The sequence below is a fragment of the Girardinichthys multiradiatus genome, chromosome 24 (assembly GCF_021462225.1).
Source record: "Girardinichthys multiradiatus isolate DD_20200921_A chromosome 24, DD_fGirMul_XY1, whole genome shotgun sequence".
NCBI classification, from domain to species: Eukaryota; Metazoa; Chordata; class Actinopteri; order Cyprinodontiformes; family Goodeidae; genus Girardinichthys; species Girardinichthys multiradiatus.
The window spans coordinates 12,903,841-12,921,491 of record NC_061816.1 but is presented as its reverse complement, the minus strand read 5'-3'; the positions used below and the strand labels follow the sequence as shown (position 1 = coordinate 12,921,491).

The 17,651-nt window shown below is 39.4% G+C and overlaps 1 protein-coding gene across 3 annotated transcripts in view; it reads right to left on the bottom strand.

Moving 5' to 3' along the window:
• Positions 1–17,651, bottom strand: part of LOC124861680 (rho GTPase-activating protein 6-like) — a 93,074-nt gene that overhangs the window by 33,159 nt on the left and 42,264 nt on the right. The window contains exon 1 of one of the 3 annotated variants that reach the window (XM_047355590.1): positions 10,614–10,934. The exons of the other annotated variants lie outside the window; for them this stretch is intronic. Within the exon in view, the coding sequence (XP_047211546.1) occupies positions 10,614–10,658 (45 nt within the window). The 5' untranslated portion in view covers positions 10,659–10,934. Of the gene's footprint in view, positions 1–10,613; positions 10,935–17,651 lie in introns of those variants that run through there. 3 annotated transcript variants of the gene reach the window in all.

Below are 17,651 nucleotides of genomic sequence, written 5' to 3'. Positions count from 1 at the left end.
TAAACTAGCAAACCCAAAGCAGTTGTGCTGGGTTACAACCTCTCTAAAAGTAAATGGGTAGGAAGGAAGCTTCTCAATTTCATGCTATAACAACGGTTTGCAGGTTCACCTTGAATAAGTAATAGACTAGGCTAAAACAGCTTAACGTGGTAATGTTTGGAAATTCCCAAAATGCATTTTAAATGCCTAATTTTCACTTATATCCATAACTAATGAACAATGAACATGTAATAGCTAACAATACTGAGGAAAGAGCCCATCAATAACCAATGCACAGAAGTTGTGAAGTGACAAATCATTATCTGCTTAACTGTATTATTGTCTGACAGAAGCTAGAAACCATACCTAATCACTTCCTGTTAAGCCTTTAGCAGAATATAGAGCCGCCCTGTTCAGCTGCTGATACTTTCACTCAGGATGTAGAGCACCCTCTACAATTATCAATTTCCTCTTCATTCATAATCCAGCACTGAAAAATGTCTGTTATGGTTGTTTTTCTAACGGTGAATTTTGGAGCTCTTCTTATGCCGCTTATCTCGGCGACAATGATGGCACAAAAAAACATGGGTCGTGGTGTAGTCCTATATGTCACAGTTCACTTGTTTTAAAACGTTTTGATTATTGCACTAAATAAAAGTTCTTGCATTAATGAGGCCCTGTTTGGGCCTGTTCTACTGGCCCCCATCAAATCAAAATGCAGGAAGTCATCTGAGATTCTGGGTCAGAGTAGAATATAACGCCATCCCAAACAATGCATGTGACTTAGTCTGCCTATTCACAGCATAAAGCAAGGGGCTCGACTACCCTTGACTGCACTTGCTTAGGATGCAACTGGCAGATAAGTTGTATTTTTGTTGCTGCTGCTTAAGCTCATCTGTTCTATTGCCACCCTGGACAATTTACAATAAAACCGAACTGATTGCACTTATACATATTATCTAGTAGCTATTTTCTTGTATCCAATTTCAAACTTAGGGGAAGAACACACTCGAATGGCATGATACTTAAGCATCTTTATCAGGTGTGCAAATAAATGAGGAAGGCAGTTACTGAAGTTTCTGTAGCATCAATTTGAATAAAATAGATAAACAAGACTCAATCTATCTATCCATCTACCCATCCCGTTAAGGGAATCAAATTAGCAATTTAAAAGCAGCAGCCTTGTTTCAGTTCAGGAAGTTTAAGCCGAGTGTAACTTCCTGAAGACCCACACCACACCCGATATGGCCCAACAGAGCTTTGTTCTCTCTGCACAGTAGCTGTGACTGTGCGTGTGTTTGTATGCATACGGGTTTGTGCACGTGTAACACAGGTCACTGTCGGGGCAGCTGGTCTATTATTGATTTTCTGACGGAAAGAGAATGAACACATTGCTTTTCTGTTGCTGTTCTTTGTAACACAGCCAGACAAACTTCAACTGATCATGACGTGTGTTTGTCTGTGTGTATGAACACAACAGTGAAGCAAGCTAGTAGAGAACACTTAAAGTAGGGGCTAATAAGTCCTAATGAGGTGTTTAATGAACATTGTAAACTACTTATTGCCTGCCTACAGGCGGTGCTTGGACAGAACCTTCTACACTCCGTTAATGGATTGGTTTCACAAGCTTAGTTTAGAACTGATTTGATTAATGCTTGTATTCGGAAATCTATATCCTTGAGATATCTACTAAATTTGTTACCACTTTGTCACAATTTGTCACAAAATGTTTAGTTAATCAAAATCTCTTCCATCTGCTCCATCATAAGTGGTAGTTGGTGTTGATGGATGATTGTTGGCCTGTTAAAGTGATCAATAAATATGTTTTTTGCACAGTACAAGTATAGGATCTCTGCTCTATGAAAGTAGTTTGGATCAATTGTCTGGTACAATTCTTATACCTGACAATAGCATTATATTGTGCAGCCTGTTTAAAAAATGAGAAAAGGTAACAGGTCGTGCACAAAAAGAAGTGTAAACGGCATCTGAAATTCATGTCTAAAATAAATTCCTGACATGCCAAACAAAATTCCATTGAAAAGAAAAAAGAAACAGGCTTGCCTTGCATTTAAAAAACAACCCAAAAAGTCTAACTATGCAGCTGAAAAAGTTAAATGCAATTCAGCAATGTACTAATTTAACTGGAACTACTTGTGTCTCTAAGCAATTTAGGTGTAGACACAACATGGCTGTTTCATTGATAATTGCAAATCAAATTAATTCAACTTCAGAGTTAAGTTTCTTAAAATTAACAAACAAACAAAAAGATAAACTAAACCCAGCTAAAACAAAAAAAAAAAAAAAATACTGGGCAAAGAGATGAGGGATGACTTAAGTCCACTCCAGAGAAGCTAAACCAGACCCTCTGGAATCCTGGTACACAGACAAACATCATGCATGTACGGCGTGTTCCTACTACTCTAAATGTGTGTGTGATTCATGACCCAAATATTTGTGTTATTCTTGGTATCATGTGCATTGCTCACTGTCTGGATGTTTCTCCAGCGAGGGTGTCTGACATGTCACCAGGCTGGAAATTTGACTTCCGAGTTCCTGTCCGTCAGCAAATCTGATCGATGCTATCTGGCCAGCAGACGCCAATATGTCTAAGATTTCATGTTCTCTACAACCATGATGATTTAATTTAGCTTTAGGGGGAGTTACCTAGACATCATCTCAGATAATCCTTGACAGGACTCAGTCACCATCATGATCATCTAACAAAGATAAAGTTTACTTATATGCGTCACCTTGAGGCTCCCTGTCCAAATGTATTAGAAACCCTGTACTAAACCACTTAGTCCATAATTTGATGTATATCATATATTAAACGGCTTTGTGCATTACAGAAACCTAGTGGTAGCTGTTTAATGGCTATTTAAACATTTAAAAATGCTTGCCCAGAATACACTGTATACTGGTGATTGTTTCCACTTTAAACATATTTATATATTAACATTGTGCATAGTGCTAATACCTGAAGGTCAGGTCCTACAGCCAAAGTGCCCCACTTTGGCTGTTGGACCCATCATCTTAAAGAATATAGAATAAAGAATATAGATTTTTTTTAAGTCTACATATTCATTTCTTTGTGGCACTATTAGCCTTTATTTTGTAAGTTGACCAACAGGAAGTGGGGTGGAGAGAAAACATGCAACAAAGGTCAATGGGGCGGGGCTCAAACCCGTGAAGGATGTCTCGAGCACTATAGCTTCCGTACGTGGGTCGCCACGCCTTGACACTGGAGTATTTCAAACAATACGTAAAGAATCTGGGTCCATTTACTCCTTAGACAAATTTTAACCTCACTGTGCATTCTTCCATTATTTGCAGAGGACCAGCCTTGGTTTTGTTTCTTTACTGGCACTGAGAAATTAATAAAATATTTACTGTTATGTGCAAGTTTATCATGGCTGTTCGCCACAAGCCTAGTGAGTCTAGTAGGTCTTGTTTTGTTGAACAAAAAAGGAGAACCAATGTAAGGATGGAAATGTTGAATCTGATTTAATCCCTCTTTCTTAACTTGCAGTGGGCAGTTAGTGACAATAAACATAAAAACGTCAGTTTTAACAACAGGAAGGTTCTTCTAAATCAGTCCACTGAGAAACTCTAAGAAAGTTTCTCCAAGAGAACAACGCATCTGCCTCGTTCAAGTAAAAACAATCAGAGACCCAGTTTATCAAATGCTCTTTGACCTCCAGAGACACACTGAAGCAGCACCAGATGACTCGATGCTTGATGTAGTGATTCCACAGAGACCCTACTGCCTGACCTTTAAGGCTTGTTGACATTTTCCAGAGAATACGTTTTTCCCCATTTTAAGCGTAAAGTTTATTTTGTGAGCAGCAGCTCACTTCTTGTCTGTTATTTTGCAATTCTGATCAGATTGATCAACTATTGCCATTTGGCATAGCTGTATTGTTTATCATGTATGGGGCAACAGCTGTTTTGAGGTATTTCTACATGAGGACAGCACAATCTGTTCTCATTATTTAGCATCCAAGCGTGCTTTAGTGCTCATAAAGCCTAAAACAATCAGCTCTGCCTTTACTCCAAGTCATTTCACAATTTTGCAGCAGTGGCAGATGAGTGAAAACAAGTTTGTAAGATCCTTTAGAATTTGTAAACTCTGATTGAAGGCGTTACACAGTGACATGTAAAATGTCACCATGCTCTCACAGGTTCTGAACAAATGGCAAGAAAATAGGTCCAACCCTGTTCAATTAATTCTCTTAACTTTGAAAAGGAAAGAAAACACTTTAAGGTTAAACTAATGACGAAAGCATGACAGGAGTATCACGTATAAATCACCCTCCTGGCAGCACATATTTTGCTATGGTTCGGAGACAGACCCCTGCTGCTGGAAGAACATCTGGCTCTGCGAACGCTGGATCTGATCTCGGCAGAACTTTCTCCCCACTGCTCTTTTTTTCCCCCCTCAGCCTTCTCGGTCCGTCTCCATAAAAAGACAAGTCTCGAGGAAGGGACGGACTTCTCTTGTGCTGTTGATAATAAAACAAGTGCCTTTAGCCTGACACGGTGAAAAATTGAGGGACGGACGGCGTTGTCAGGACAGGCCAAAAGTGACAGCTGCGGAATGTGCAGAGCCGTACTCAGTCCAAGCCTTGCAATAGCAGCGCTCCACTCTACAATATCAGAGGCCGAATCCTGTCAAATTCCATTTAAGTGAATATGAGGAATGAAGGAACATATGCTGCTGTGAAAAAGTATTTGCCCACAAAACATTTCTTCTCATTTAACTTTTCAAACTAAAATGTATCTGTCCATTAAACAAAATTTAAGATCAGAAAAGATATCCGGAGTAAATGCATACAGTTTTTAAAATATGGATTTTATTACAAAGGGAAAAATGGTTTTTAGGCTAACCTAGCCCTTTGTAAAAAAAAAAACGACCCCCCCCCCATTTAAAATCATTTAAACAGAACCTGTCTGGCAACATGAAGTAGGCTACGAGATCTCAAAAAATGAAACATGCCCATGCTCGATCTACATAAATTCAACAAATACAGTCACTGACATCTATCAGTCTGGAGATGAATACAAAGTCATGTCTAAGGCTTTGGGACACTAGCAAACCACAGTAAGAGCCATTATCAACAAATGGAGAAAACATGAAACAATGCCGAACCTTCCCAGGTGTTGCTACACTTACTAAATTTGCTCCCACGAGCACATAAATGAATTATCCAGGAAGTCACAAAAAACCCAGAACAACATCTAAAGCTTCACTGCAAGCCTCACTTTCTCTGTTAAGGTTAGTGTTCATGAGTCAATAACAAGAAACAGGGTTAGGGTTTCTTGTAGCAAACCGTAATTTCTTCTTGCCAAAGAAGGCATCCATGGAAGAGTTTAAACTCCAAAACCACTGCCGAACAAAAACAATGCAAAGACCCATCTCACATATATCAAAAATCATGCTGATGTGATGATTTGGGGCTTCTTGTGGTCTTTAAGGCCTGGACGACTTGTCATACATGATGGAACCATGAATCCTGCTGTCAGTTGCAATATCCTGAAGAAGAATAAGCTGCTATCAGTTGGGGACCTCAAGAGCATTTGTCTTATGCAGCAAGATAATGATGTGAACCACACCAGCAAGTCCATCTCTGAATGGATTAAAAAGAACATAAAACAGAATGAAGGTTTTCAAGTGGCCTGGATCAAGTCTAGACTCAAATTGAAATAAGGTGCTGTGAACTAACACCTTAAACAGGTTGATGATGCTTTAAAAACCCTGCAGTGCAGCTAAAAGACTGGCTGAAGAAACAGCAGAGGGCAATTGCTGCCACCAAGGATGGTACCAACAGCTTTGGGTTTGTTTTCACATTTCACAAACTGGTTGGTTTGGAAAGCTTTTCTTCTTGATGTATGGTGTGAACTCAACAAGCCCGAAGTGGTGTACGCAGGAAAAAAAAAGGTTTATTTCCACAAAATTAGAACTGAAAGGTGATTGTATTGCAAGCAAAACTTTTTTTCAGCATCCACATTCCAACTAACTGCACTCCTGTGGACAAAATGTCCACTCCTGCTGAGTTCTGCTCCTGGGTCAGCGTGTGCTGTGGAACACATGTCATCAATGTAAATAAACTTGGTCTGGTGATGACTAGAGAGCCACATGTGCTGTTGATTCACCAAGATAGAAGAATTTTTTGTTGTTGTTGTTTTATGCCATAAATCAATCAAGATTTACTTAATCAGGTTTAATGTACTTTCAAAATGTCTTATGAGGCAATGCACTGTAGACCTTTTCAGGCCTGAGTTGTTTGTACTGGGAGTGGCAGGGGAGTAAAGCAAGCACTTGTAACTGCTGTTAGAACAAGGTCACATGCCAGCAGGTGAGTAGAAAACAGTGTGCTGCAAAATGTTTACTCTTTGCATCACTAAGCAGGCAAAAGAGCTAATTGAAAGTCTTGGAAGTCGACACTGGAAGATGCAAACAAAGGTGGGGCGCTTAAAGACGTACCCCACTTGTAAAAACATGTATTTGCCTCAAGATTGGGGCAAATGCATGTTTACAAGGCTGCCTGCATGAAATAAATTATTCATTTTAATGTGTTTCACTGTCGGCAATATAATGCCTTGCAAGTATTCACATCCCTAGAACTTTTTTACATTTTATCACATAATAACCACAAACCAATGTATTTTATCATTATTTACTGTAACAGATCCAACCCAATGCTGAGGAGGTAATGCAGTGCTGAAGCAGAGACATGTTTAAAACATGCAGAACAGTGGGCCCTGAGGACAAGGATTTCGGATCACTGATCTAAACCACTTTATTTATTGCTCTGAATGTTTTAGAGTTGTTGTCCTGCTTAAAGCTGTACATCCACCCTAGTTTCAAGTCTTTTGCAGCCACTAACATGTTTTGTTGTTTCAAGGATTGACCTATATTTAGCTGCATTAATCTTTTCATAAACTTCTTCCCTGTCCTTGTTTAAGAATCCCCACAGCAACATGATTTTTACTGTAGGTATGGTACATTCAGGATAATTCTTTTCCATCATATTTAGGGTTAAGCATGTAAGCCAAAAATGTTTGCTATTTCCCATACATTGCTTCTGGCAAATTGTAAACTGGACTTCTTATAGTTTTCTTTGAACAATTCAATAATCTTGCCACCATCCCTGATGCTGTTTATTCACAAATGTTCTCTATCAAACCTTTGAGGCCTCCACAGAACAACTGGATTTATACTAAGATTAAATTACGCAGCGGTTGACTCTGTTTACTAATTAGTTGACTTTTGAAGGCAGTTGCTTGGGTTTCTTATGGGCATTAGAATAAAAGGGTCTGCAAGGGTTCAAGACAAAGGCAGCCTTGATTTGACTATTGGCAAACCATCAGTGTGGGCTGGCTGCTCACCAGGCTTGGCTTCCTCAAAACGTCCTTGTTTGTTAATTTTTCTGTTGTCACAACGTGACAGCCAGACAGCAAAGGGTCCCCGGGTGCACGCAACTTACACGGCTTATGGTTTGAAATCACAAAATTGGAGCGTAAAGCCCACTCTTGTTGTTGCTTTTATTGGAAAATCTAATTTTATGAGACAAGCAGGTTGAATTGATTGAATACGCACCTTCTTAAAAATGCCAAATTTGATTAAAGCTGTGTGGACTAACTGCTCATGTGATTTGAATTTCCCACCAGGTGCAAAGCAATAGACTATTGTTTGTCTGATTGCGTGTGTTAGAGCTTATCTGCTGATGATAATGATAAATAATCAAGAGGGACATGCAAACTGTTGACCTGCTCAGCTGATCTAGATTGACCAATTTTATTTAGCTAGTTCAACTACACACCAGTGCAGGAACAGAAAGGTTTTAGTGAAGTGATTTGATTATGATGTGGCAATTAGAGTTTGAAACAGAGTAGCTTAAGGGATTTAGGTGTCGGTCCACTGCATTGGTTTTAAAAGATGAACGTCAGTGGCTACTGGATATAATAAGCCTCTAGAACTTAGCAATATAATCCTTGTCTAACCACTCTGGTTCAAGCTTGATAAGTTAAGATAGACTAACACGTTTACTATTGATCAAATAGTTTAAAATCCATGTGCATCATCAAGTCAAAATCAACACAATCATCAGCCAGTTAATTAGATTTGTTCAATTTCCTGATACAGCTGTTGAAAGCGCAAATCACATTGCAGCAACTTGGTGGATTCAGGCATCTAGATGTGGTAAAGATGACTATAAGTTCAGTCCAAGCATCAGAAGAGGCAGGAAATTAGATTTAAGTGACTTTGTATATGGCAGGTTTGTTGGTACCAGCAGAAGTCCATGGCCGAGTTCCATTACTGTCAACTAATAACAGCAAACTGTTAGAGACCGGTTAAAATGAAAATAACAGAATGGACAACATGTCTTAGTTTAAGCTGCGATATTTTGATAGTAGGGTTTGGAATTTGGCATTAAATAACATAAAAGCATGGATCCTGCAATGTAATATTGTGGAGAATATTTTTTTGACAGACTTTTAGCCCACCGATTACCAATTCAGCACGGTTTAAATGCCCCCCATCATCTGATGGCGACTTCCAGCAGGATAATGCACCATGCCTCATTTAAAACTAGCATCCACAACATAACAATTAGTTTGCTGTTTTCCATTGACTTCCAGTCTCCAAATTTAAATAAAATAGAGCATATTTGGCATATGGTGGAACAGGTGATTTATGAATATGTTACAAACTAAATGTGGATTCAAAACTAGAGTCCCTTTAATTTTTTTGCCAATTCTTCATGTTAAAAATCAAACAAGACACAAAAAATACTTTTTGCCCCTTTTTGAGGCCTTTCCGGTAGCATGCCAGGCTAAATAGTGCAGGTGTAGAGCTAATTTATATTTGATTCTGGGAAGCAGTTATCTTAAGAGGACATGATAACAAATAGGAAATTTTAATTTTGGGCCACTAAATCTCTTATCTACTGCTATTAGTCTGCTTATTGGATCAGAAAGTCTTTCCCAGTAGGTCTTATCAGGAAGATTTCTACAATAGTTTTCTCAATGTTTTATTAGCCTGACAAGAGCAGGAAAGAATCTCAGTCCAACAAAGGCACATCCAGACACATCAAATATAATCTCTATAGAATGATGACATGCACTGTGCCTGACAGTTACACTGCATAAAGGCCCGCATCGGATTTTAGACACATTACTGTGGCCAGTGTGGCAGAGCTTCCACACCACACAGCCCAGCTGCAAAGCCTTCACTCAGACCACAACATTATGCCAGTGAAGCCAAAGAAACATTGTATTGTTTCCCAATCCGTGCTTGATGTTTTATGAGGGACTTCCAGCATCAGAATCATTGCTCATACAGAGCAGACAGACCACTGGAGCAGTCGGTTGAGGATTCCTCACCACAGGGAAATAGGGGAGGTGGTATGATGGGGATCAGAAAGGGAGGATGATAAAACACAGTATGAGTCCCTGTTTCAGTCCTTGTATATGCATAAATCAGTGGCAGTGCTTGGTTGAATGACTTCTCATGCTGTTTTTAAATAATCTCTGTGCAGTGTTTAATCAGTTTATTGAACTAGAAATAATTACAGTCCAGATCCCTTTTTAAAACACTGAAGTAAGCCTCTATAGTACAGAATTGGAAGCTTTAGTGTCATTAACCTGTGTAGGGTCATAGTTTCTTGCAGTGGACACGGGGGAGTGGGGGGGGGATAGGGTGTGTGTTGTCTTTATATACTAAAGTTGAATTTTCTCAGTTGGAAATAAAGCACAACTTTCAAGGCAAATCAAATGTGCCATTGCTTATGCAACATGCAATTTAAAACTTATTCTGGGTGCAACTGACTCATAACCTCTTTAAAATCTGGTTAGCCATGCCCCCCTGGGCAATAAACATGTCAAAAACAGCAACTGATTAAATCAACTCCCCCATTTAAAATGTACCTGTTCTGAGAATGACCTGTTGATTCTCATTACTGTGGCTTTCTAATCTTTGCCTGAAATATGTCGAATAGTCAGATCTGAGCAGAGAAAAGTGCAGAGTGTTTCATTTTGAAGCACGGTTCTCACCGTAACCTTCATGAGTCCTCATAGCCTTGACCCATATCTGCATGTTTTGCCTTCATGCTTTTACAACCAAGCTTTGCGGGTGTTGTGTTTAACACCTGCTTCTCTGCCCAGCCTTGCACTAAACTTAGTTGCTGCATCTTTTCTGAGCCGTTCAGAAAAAAGTCTCAGTCCCAGGAATCATATTTGGTCTTGGGAATCATCTGAATACATACTTACTCTTTGCCCTGTATGTCACTTACGATGTTCCATCACAGAAGGTTTTTTGCATATTAGGGCCTCTTTTGGTCTGCTTACTTTCACGTTTTTGGCCCAGGGCCACAGGCAGTTTAAGCGGAAGTCCTTTTTGACTTGTCATAGTCATAGTAATCTAGCAATAAATAAATTACACATTTTATCTAAAAAATTTAAAGTTTATTTAAAAAAAAGAACACTCTAACTTTGCACAACTTTTTCTGCAGACACAAAGCTTTAAAATCTTGAAGCAACATTGTTACCCTCATACACCCAAGCTGTCAGACAGAAGGATGAATGCGCTCAGGAGGTTTGAGACAGTACAGTGTATTCAGTGGACTACTTACAAGATATGAGTTCTGCCTGTCCAGGAACACAGAGTCTCCCATCATCAACAATGAATTTCCTCATAAAGTAGACACCCAAAATATACAGGAGAATAAATTATATCCAAAATCCAAAAAAGAGAAGATGCGCGTTTGGGGAAAAACAAAAATCCGCGAATCACTTGTTTTTTCCGTCTTCTGTTTTCAAGGCAATCGGGAATCAGACTTTTTAAGTTTGTTTTTAAAGCCCAGATGCTTTAAAATGCACTAAGAAACCGACTGTCCCAAAACGGACACCGCGGTGCGTAATGCGTAAAGGATCCATACTGCGCGCCCCGTGGATTCTGAAGGCTGATGCTGAACCGGAGCGAAGAAGCAAGCGACCGTAGAAGTGAGTCAACACCGCTGAGAACGCAACATCCGGTGGAGGCTTTCAAAGTAAAATCGTTTTTGGGGGGCGTCTGGATGTTTTTGGTTGTTTTGCCGTCAATAAGCATGCATTCTTTTATGTATGTTTTCATCACGTATATCAAGTTGCAGTTCATCTGTAAATTAAAATCATCTTCCAAGATTTTTCCTCTGTGTATAATGCTAGCATGATAGAAAAACGTGTGAGCGTTAGTCTCATTTTTCCACTTTGCTTCTTTATATGCTTTTATTTTGAAGAAGGAACAGTGTTTTTCCTGTCTTATTTCATTGTACTCTCCACAACTCCCAAAAGACAAGAAGAGAGGGGTGGGCGGGGAACTGGAGTAGGAGGACCAGCAGTGGAAGGAGCTCTTTGATTATTAACAGCAGGGCTGCTCAAATGTTTTCATGTCACTGACCCACAAATGGGGCTCTACACTTGATAAGATTGGACTGCAGAGAACCCCATGCAGGAAGGCTGCTTAGGGTGCAGCAGTTCACTCCACAGGGTAAAGCATTTAGAATTAAAAAATGCATTTTTCTTTTTTAAAGAAGTGATCTCACTAAATAAATTAATTTCAGTTAGGTTTGGTCAACCTCTTTTGTAATGTATAAACAGTTTGCTGGGTTGGGATGATTGTGGGAAAGAACTCCAAGTAAATAAAGCCTTCCAGGCATTCTATGGAGCCAAACTGGAATCAAATGCTTCAGATGCAATTATCAGCTGCCATTGTTGTTTATCAGCTTCCCCTCAAAAGGGCCGATCGACCACTTTGAGATACTAAACAAAAGGGCAAACTCATCCACCATTGTGTAATTCTTAATGTTGAACCAGCATTAGGCAATCTATTTCAAAATACCCCACTCACATCCAGCCTCATTAGAAGAAAAACAGAAGTTAGGCAAAACCTGATTTCATCTGGGATATGACAGCTGAAAAATGAGACACACACAAATAAAGACACACACACATTAAGGCATACAAGCCTGAGTTAATGAAAACCATCTGTTTTCTTTAGTTATTTTTCCCCCTTCCCTTCCAAAGCAGAACATCAGGTTCTTTTTCTTTTAATTCAATATGCCAAATGCGTGAATGAGCCAGTAAGCGAGAAAAGCTGGAATCCTCTTTCCCTCCTTATCAGATTGGGTCAAAAACCATTTGAAGAATGCAGAGAAGTGAAAAGGAACACATATTCCGAAAGCGGGAGATAACAGATAGTCTCCAGAGAACTGACTCGGCTGTGAAGTAACTGCCATGATGTATTGTGATGGAGTGTGTGTGTGTGTGTGTGTGAGTGAGTATCTCACATTGGCATCATGAAAACACTTACGGTGTTATAAGATTACCAGAGAAAGAAAACCTGTTTTTTACTGGATAGACTTATCAGATCTTGTCTAAATGAGGTTTAAAACGCTGCAGGTTTAGGACAAAACGGATAAAACTGAATAAAACTGGAGCAGAAAGTATTTAGAAATGTGGACAATTACAACAAATCTTTTTATGCCTGTAACAAATACAATTTACTGATTTTTGTTTAACTTAATTTGTGAAATAATTTACAGGGCTTTGCAATATATTTATACCCTTTGAGCCTTTTCTCATTTTGTCACATTCCAACCACAACCTTCATTGTATTTTATTGTCAATTTTATGGAAATAGAAAAACACAAAGATGCTGTTTGTTCAATAATGTTCTCTAGCAAACAGCTGGATTTAGATTCGGAACAAATTACACACAAACAGACCCTACTAGTTTGTTTCTTTATTTATATATTTTATATATTTATTTAGGGGGATCAGAGTAAAGGGGTCTGAACACAAATATTCACTGTACTTTTCAGATTTTTAGATGTAGGTATTCATGTATCTTGTTTTTTCACTACACACTTAAGTATTATTTTGTGTTTGTCTTACACATAAAATCCCAATAAAATACACAGAATTTCTTGGTTGTAATGTGAAAAAAAGGTGTTGCATTAATAGCTTCCCAAGACACTGTTTTTCTAGCATTCATATGCTTGATGCACATTTCTGTTTTGACTCGGACTAAGACAGCTTGCAAGAAATCTCCAAGGACTGCAAACACGTTACATTAGACTAAGGCTTTTCAAGATGGAAGTGCAATGAATCTCTGCTTTGGTCTGGTTTTAGATAATTGATCAACAGCTGCAAGCAATTTGGCTTGTGCATTGCAACATTGACTAAACAAATTACTCACCAATCAAAACAATGTCTGGTCCAAATCCAAATAGTTTTGTTTCTGCCTCTACAATTTGTTTTGAGAAAATGTCATTTTAATTAAACATGTGATCTTCATAGCGATAGCAAACTTGATGCCACAGCTTCTATTGGCCATAACGTCTGGCACAGCAAAAGATCCTGAATCTAGGATATGTAGTTATTTATGTGGCAAAGTTTCCACATGCATGCACAGGTTGTCACTACACCAGATTCGTCCCACAGTTTATGGACATACACGTCAGGTTTATTGGTATCTTGAAATTCAGCTCTACAAAAATAAAAGTATGCAATAGTTTGGTGTTTGCTAGCAGTTCACAAAATTTACAGGAAATCTGAAAGGGGGTCAAGAAAGTTAAGATACTTCAGTAAAGTTGAATCCAGTAATCCACTAATTGTCTGACTTATTCTATAAGTAACAGATTAATAATTTGGATATAACTTGAACAATGTACAGACGTTTGCATCTTGCAAAGGAGATACTGAAATACTGATTTAATATAAATTATTTCCATAAGATACTGGTGTAAGCACAAATTTAACAGTGGTGGAGTGCTAGTTTAGAGGACTTTTAAACAGAACACTTGGGGTTAACCACTATGAACTTATATTAACATTGTTTTATACATATTTGACTTGTCTTGGTGTTCTGTTAGAAGGCTTTGGAATACGGTACAAGTTGGAATAAAATGTACCACTTTAAAAATGTTATGTTTGAAGGCTTCATTTCTAGGTTGGAGGAAAAGGTCTTTGTATAAAAGGTTCTTTTAAGCATGAGTTGATATACATAGGTGTCCAGTATGACAGCTGCTGTATCCCAAACGGTCACTAAACTACCCGCCATTTTGCCTGAAGCAGCCAAGGTCTAAAAATTGGTCTCAGAGCGAGTCGTTCCGATTTGCATCTGGCCCGGACATTGCTGAAACCATAAACTGAGCTTCATATGCAAACCTCTTTGTTGTCAGCTGCACAAAGCAGCAACCATTGTTGCATTGATCTTCAGCCTTGGAGGAAAAACAAATAAATAATTGATAATGCCAGCAAAAGCATTAGGTCCTAAGTCTATTTAAAGAATAGAGATCAAGTAATGGTGCAACAGGTCTACATTGCCCATGCTGCTAAAATCATCTTCTCTATATCCACATTTTAGCATCGCCAAACATGTTTAATGAGAATGATCTGAGCTCACCCGACTGTAACAGACAGAATCTTATGTGGTTTTACAAGATTGTTTACTTGGAAGGTGCAGCGTCCTTCCAAAAGCAAGATGCCTGAGTTGTGACATCACTCCATTAAGTGGAAAGTAGTTAAAGTGGTTTAGGATGGATCAGTAAATGAGAGAGAAAAATCTGTGCAGGCCTTTGATTTGTTTATTAAAACACTAAACAAACTGTTGCAAGCTTAAGAATGCAACCATACGGACTTTTTAAAGATGGTGGAGTAAAACTCCATACACAGCATTGAATAAAGGTACCGGCGGAAGCTTTGAAATTTTTCAAATAACAATCTGATTTTGAAATATGTGAATCAACAATGCTTCGGCAGCTCAGGGTTTTCGACTTTTAAAAACCTGTTTCTGAGACCACGCAGAGGCGCAAGGGGACAATATTCTTGGAGTGCTTCAGAATAAGCTACAAATCCAGGTACAAGTTACTCATTATTCTAGCTTTTCACCCACAAGCTCACTGTGTGATTACTGCCCACATATCACTTGATGTCTTAACAAGTTTTTGTGGTGGTTGCTGTTCACCCAAATCAACCACCTAAAAACATCCGCAGCAACAGCAAAGAATGACCTTGCAATAAATCTGAATAATTGTTACTACAGATCGAAACAAATAAACATGAGAGAGAGCATTTTTATTAGTACATCCACAGTGAATAAATGATTCAACAAGGAATAAAATTTATTATTGAGGTTGTATAAGTGTGCACACCCAAGAACTAATACTTTGTTGAAGGCAAGGCAAATGTATTTTTGTATAGCACCATTCTTCGGCAAGGCAATCCAAAGTGCTTTGCAGGCAATCACAGGAAGTATATTAAAACTTTAAACTTTGCTTGAAAACAGAGCTGACTATGTCAAACAGCTTGAAGCACCTTTCGATCAATTTCAGCATTCATTCTTTCTTTCAGGAGTCTGCCTTGCAAACGTTCAGCAAAACCCTTGTGAGGACATCTGTTATGCACAGCAGACTTTTGTCACATGTACCACATAACCACCTTTTATTTTTTTTTTTATCTTCCCAAAACAGATTTGTTTTTTTCAGTTGAATTGCCAAGGATGTTCGTCACATTAAAGATGGAAAATGGGTTGGAAATGAACCGTTATGTTTTCCAGTTTATTGATTTACAGTAAATCATTCCTAAAAGACTGCATGGCTGCATGGTGGTGCAGTTGGTAGCACTGTTGCCTTGCAGCAAGAAGGTCCTGGGTTCAATTCCCAGCCGGGGGTCTTTCTGCATGGAGTTTGCATGTTCTCCCCGTGCATGTGTGGGTTCTCACCGGGTACTCTGGCTTCCTCCCACAGTCCAAAGACATGCCTGTTAGGTTAATTGGTCACTCTAAATTGCTCTCAGGTGTATGAATGAGTGTGTGCATGGTTGTATGTGTGTTGCCCTGAGATGGACTGGCGACCTGTCCAGGGTGTACCCTGCCTCTTGCCCATAGACTGCTGGAGATAGGCACCAGCTTCCCTGCGACCCACTATGGAATAAGCGGTAGAAAATGACTGACATTCCTAAAAGATTGAAATGTATGAACACGAACAGTTAGTTTCCACTTCCAGAAGGAGTGAAAGCTGCAAGTTAGTGACTTGATGGAATCTGCTGGGTTACCTCAGAAAACTTTTCAACCAATTTAAATAATAACCTGAAGTTCACTGCATTGTTTGGTAATTAAGGTCAATGGAATGTACTGTACAGGTCCTTCTCAAAATATTAGCATATTGTGATAAAGTTCATTATTTTCCATAATGTCATGATGAAAATTTAACATTCATATATTTTAGATTCATTGCACACTAACTGAAATATTTCAAGTCTTTTATTGTCTTAATACGGATGATTTTGGCATACAGCTCATGAAAACCCAAAATTCCTATCTCACAAAATTAGCATATCATTAAAAGGGTCTCTAAACGAGCTATGAACCTAATCATCTGAATCAACGAGTTAACTCTAAACACCTGCAAAAGATTCCTGAGGCCTTTAAAACTCCCAGCCTGGTTCATCACTCAAAACCCCAATCATGGGTAAGACTGCTGACCTGACTGTTGTCCAGAAGGCCACTATTGACACCCTCAAGCAAGAGGGTAAGACAGAGAAAGAAATTTCTGTACGAATAGGCTGTTCCCAGAGTGCTGTATCAAGGCACCTCAGTGGGAAGTCTGTGGGAAGGAAAAAGTGTGGCAGAAAACGCTGCACAACGAGAAGAGGTGACCGGACCCTGAGGAAGATTGTGGAGAAGGGCCGATTCCAGACCTTGGGGGACCTGCGGAAGCAGTGGACTGAGTCTGGAGTAGAAACATCCAGAGCCACCGTGCACAGGTGTGTGCAGGAAATGGGCTACAGGTGCCAGGTCAAGCCACTTTTGAACCAGAAACAGCGGCAGAAGCGCCTGACTTGGGCTACAGAGAAGCAGCACTGGACTGTTGCTCAGTGGTCCAAAGTACGTTTTTCAGATGAAAGCAAATTCTGCATGTCATTCGGAAATCAAGGTGCCAGAGTCTGGAGGAAGACTGGGGAGAAGGAAATGCCAAAATGCCAGACGTCCAGTGTCAAGTACCCACAGTCAGTGATGGTCTGGGGTGCCGTGTCAGCTGCTGGTGTTGGTCCACTGTGTTTTATCAAGGGCAGGGTCAATGCAGCTAGCTATCAGGAGATTTTGGAGCACTTCATGCTTCCATCTGCTGAAAAGCTTTATGGAGATGAAGATTTCATTTTTCAGCACGACCTGGCACCTGCTCACAGTGCCAAAACCACTGGTAAATGGTTTACTGACCATGGTATCACTGTGCTCCATTGGCCTGCCAACTCTCCTGACCTGAACCCCATAGAGAATCTGTGGGATATTGTGAAGAGAACGTTGAGAGACTCAAGACCCAACACTCTGGATGAGCTAAAGGCCGCTATCGAAGCATCCTGGGCCTCCATAAGACCTCAGCAGTGCCACAGGTTGATTGCCTCCATGCCACGCCGCATTGAAGCAGTCATTTCTGCAAAAGGATTCCCGACCAAGTATTGAGTGCATAACTGTACATGATTATTTGAAGGTTGACGTTTTTTGTATTAAAAACACTTTTCTTTTCAGAATCAGAATCAGAATCAGAAAAGCTTTATTGCCAAGTACGTTTTTGGACATACAAGGAATTTGTTTTGGCGTAGTCGGTGCAATACAGTACAAGTTAAAC